Source organism: Notothenia coriiceps, unplaced genomic scaffold (genome assembly GCF_000735185.1).
Source record: "Notothenia coriiceps isolate Sejong01 unplaced genomic scaffold, NC01 NC01_scaffold00010242, whole genome shotgun sequence".
Taxonomy (NCBI): Eukaryota; Metazoa; Chordata; class Actinopteri; order Perciformes; family Nototheniidae; genus Notothenia; species Notothenia coriiceps.
The window spans coordinates 2,935-6,851 of record NW_011342943.1 but is presented as its reverse complement, the minus strand read 5'-3'; the positions used below and the strand labels follow the sequence as shown (position 1 = coordinate 6,851).

The 3,917-nt window shown below is 38.4% G+C and overlaps 1 protein-coding gene across 2 annotated transcripts; it reads right to left on the bottom strand.

Moving 5' to 3' along the window:
• Positions 1-684: 684 nt before the first annotated feature.
• Positions 685-3,605, bottom strand: lrrc18b (leucine rich repeat containing 18b). Of its 2 annotated transcripts, none has more exons than XM_010771658.1 (3): positions 3,433-3,605; positions 2,388-2,649; positions 685-1,423 (listed from the first exon to the last, which is right to left on the bottom strand). In XM_010771658.1, the coding sequence occupies exons 2-3, from the start codon at positions 2,643-2,645 to the stop codon at positions 998-1,000; spliced, it is 684 nt and encodes a 227-aa protein (XP_010769960.1). In that variant the 5' UTR covers positions 2,646-2,649; positions 3,433-3,605; the 3' UTR covers positions 685-997. The 2 variants fall into 2 exon arrangements, with proteins under 2 accessions (XP_010769960.1, XP_010769961.1); XM_010771659.1 differs by lacking the exon at positions 3,433-3,605 and adding an exon at positions 2,757-2,802.
• Between the last annotated feature and the right edge of the window lie 312 nt (positions 3,606-3,917).

Sequence of the window (3,917 nt, the reverse complement as noted above, 5' to 3'; positions counted from 1 at the left end):
CTCTGCTGATTTCTCCTCCCTGGCTGCAGGCTGATAACAGACAGTTGGGATCGCGGCGAAATTCTCTCTGCAGACCCATTCTCACAGCGTTTATCAACCTATAAACCTTTTTCTTACTCAATATCAAGCCACACTTATTGTTTTTACTTCGGCTGTGACTTTGTGTGTGCTCAGGGTGAGTTTCGCTGGGTATCGCTAAACAAGGAAATCACACCTCCACGGAGCTCAGCGCGATTCACAACGTCCCGACCAATCGGCTCACAGGGAGGGGGGGGAGCTGCAGCGAGCCGTTTAGTGGAGAAATTGAATAGTAATACTGCTGAATACACATACTTTACAGAGATGCTGTATGCGAAACCAATGTGAGTTTGGAAAATTGCACAGTATAAATGTATTTAGTATACCTCAACAATGGAATTATGATCAGGCGAAATGGCCATGACATGGGACCTTTAAGCGAATTATAATGCATCATGGACATCTGGTGGGGGATTAAATAGATATATATTTATATGATAGAAAGTTTTCTCATTGGATACACTTAGAGGAGCATTTAGTGTGTCTAATAACTTAAAATAGTTGCTTTATAGGCTCCGTCATGCTTAGAATAAACTGTTGAACCTTCATTATCTGTTATCTATCATCGTAAATAAGCATATATTTTTTCTTCCTTAGAAGGTTGAGATTAAAAACGTAAGTGAAGTAGAAAACACATGTCAAAAATGATGAGTGTCTTTGAGCAAAACACTGCAAATACCAGCTCTATTTAAGCAAATTATAATGCATCAGTGGGGGTTTAAATAACTTACTTACTGTACCTTTTAGAACAGTAGATGGCGCTCTAGTACAACTTAAAACCACTTTACAATTAAGGAAACAGTACAGTATGCTTGAGTAAACAGTGCGGTAAAATAAAACGAGTCAAAACTATACATATAAAGTTCCTATAAGTGTTTTTTTCTTTTCCTTCCTGGGTCAACAGGTTGGGTTTACCCGGTCAATTGATCTCATTCCAGTTTTCATTATCCTCCATCATCTTCCTGTCCGTCTGGCACTTATAGAGGCAGCCTTCACACAGGGCGCTCTCCTTCACCAGGCAGAGCTTCTCCGTATTAATGGACTGATTGGATTTATCCTCGGTGACGATGGGGTTCCTGTCCAGGTTGACCCGCTCCAGTTTGTCCATCCTGGAGATGCAGAAGGGGACGCGGGTGAACTTGTTGTCGGAGAGGCCGATGTGCCTCAGCTCCTGCAGGGCGGAGATGGAGGAGGGTAGGTTGTTCAGCTGGTTCATCCCCAGGTTGAGAGTCAGAAGCTTCTTCAGGAGACCCATGGCACTGGGGAGGCTGGACAGGCGGTTGTTGCACAGGTTCAGGACCAGAAGGTTCTGGAGACGGCCGACAGACTCAGGGAGCTCCTCCAGCTAAAGTCAGAGCAATAACACATTCTGTACTACACCCATTTAAACTTGTATCAGTTACAGCTATTTCCTGGGCTTTGTGATCTACCTTTTCTGTTCTTTTATGTTGTAACATAAACATTTGTAAAGAAAATGCAGTGAATAAAAAAGAAAGGAAAACGTATCCATCTCAAAAAGTCATTCAGTTTCTCATTAAACACTGTGGCATGGACAGGTCACACAACAAAAGCTCCATTACCAACTGCACAACTTTGTGGTTCATTTTGATGACATAATAAGAGTTTGCCACAATTCTGTTTGAATTACTCTAAAAATACTATTAACAATCCCCAAAAATATATTTCCGCTTGTTTTTAAGATTAAAACGCTCTGTAAATCAGGCTTTGAACTATATTCAAACAAACCCCTTAGTAGAAACACATTCTGCACTACACCCATTTAAACTTGTATCAGTTACAGCTATTTCCTGGGCTTTGTGATCTACCTTTTATTTTTATTTTTTGTTGTAACATAAACATTTGTACAGAAAATGCCGTGAATAAAAAAGAAGACACCATGGCATCTAATCAGACACCTATCCATTTCAAAAAGTTATTCAGTTTCTCATTAAACAGTGTAACATGGACAGGTCACGCAACAACACAGACATTGGATTACTCTATAAATAACAAAATATTATCAACACGCCCCAAAAACCTCACATTTGCTCTATAAATCAGGCTTCGAATGAAATAATGAAAAATAATGAAAATCAAAATGGAAAGTTTGGTGTATGTAAATTATTCTAAAGTGGAGATTTCTGGCTCACAGTATTAAAAAAAGGCGAATTTAGATAAACCAGTCTTATGTACAGGTATGGTAAAAGTCCATACATTTGCACACCACTGCAAATATACGCATGAAACTTCCCCTTTTGATATCTTACATTAAGACCATTATTTTTAAGTTTTTTAATTGTCGTACTCACATAGTTGCTGTGCAGATCCAGAAGGCGGATGCTGATGAAATAATCGATGAAGTCCGGGATCTTTCTGATCAGGTTCCTGCTCAGGTCCACTTCTTCCACCTCACACAGCTTCGGGAGGCACTTCGGCATCACAGAAACCTCCTTAAAACTCAGATCCAGACGACGTTTGCCATCCAGAGTCAACTGAAGACACTCTTTGGCCACTTTCAGGCTGATGGTTTTACTTTTAGCTGCTTTGCTTTTGTTTCCTTTGGCCATCGTGCTGCAGGACACACAGGGAAGAGATGCAGTCTGTAGTTAACCGAATGCACTCTGACAGAGGAGTTGACTGAGTGTGAGAGATAAAGTTACCCAGCACAGTTCAGTCACCTGGAACTGAAGACAGAGTTTTACCTTTCCTCTTGAATATCCTTAACACCATCACCTATTGTTCCATGACAAAGCAGATTAACAGAAGGCGCTGTAATCTAGAGTATTTACAATAAGTAATGAGTGTTAGGAGAGATACTACATTATTCAACAGGTCAATTTTAAGAGTTTGGGCTATTTTGCTTACATAACATGTCCAAAGAATAAGAAATATCCAAAACATACTTTTAGGTACACTAGCTTTGACTACTTGAGTCTGTATTTCTCCTAATTTCACCAAAGTTAGCATTTGAATATCATACATTTCCTCATCAAATAGATTTTTTTGACCATATTTTCGGAATTACGGACAGAATACAAAGTACAAAAAAAAAAAATACATTATTCATTTGACTACAATATGTCAACAAAACATTTAAACCTGGATTTAGAACAATTTTCACATTTCTCTTCTGGGAATGTATGCAAATTGGCACCAATGTAATAAGTGGATGCTTGATTAGATCATTGAAAAAGAAAAAAAAAAAATTCAGAAAACGGAATATAATAATAAATGTCTTGAAGAAAGTAATACAAAATAAATCTTTTTAGAATAAATACAGAGAAAAATTTTCAGAATAAGTCATATGTGTATTTTTACACATATTACTGCATAAGAAACTCTTTGATTACTCACCAGCATTAAAGGTGACTGCTTCCTTAGATCCAGAACATTGAAAACCAGGAAAAATTCAAAAGGGAGTCCGGAAACACGATTTCTCTGTATATCTTTATCCAGACTTAAAATGAAACTCTGCATCAAGGGGCCATTACGAGATTTGTTAATGAAAACTAGATAGATTGTTGAAGCCAGAGGACGAGAAAGCTGACATGTTCAGTGTTGTGTCGGACACACACACACTTTGCCGGACATGGGATTTGTTTCCTTCTGTTCCCAGGCAACTGAGGTTTTAAGGACTTCAGCAGGACTCTTTGTTTGTGTCTGTGTTTGGAAGACATTTTAAAAGATCACGGTAACCGTCTCCGGGATTATTCTCTTTCAAATGTAAACCACATAAGAAGGTGTGTCAATGTTGATCTCTGATTTAAAGGGAAATAAAGGCTTGGTGTCAAAAAAAAAGCGAGACATGATCTTGATCTAGTTGAGCTACAGAATAATAA

What these genes read in the sequence shown, in the direction of transcription:
- lrrc18b (XM_010771658.1), bottom strand. Translation starts at nt 2,645, where the DNA reads ATGGCCAAAGGAAACAAAAGCAAAGCAGCTAAAAGTAAAACCATCAGC. An exon ending in TGGATCTGCACAGCAACTAT is followed by an intron (nt 1,424 to 2,387) that starts GTGAGTACGACA and finishes CTCTGACTTTAG; the next exon opens with CTGGAGGAGCTCCCTGAGTC.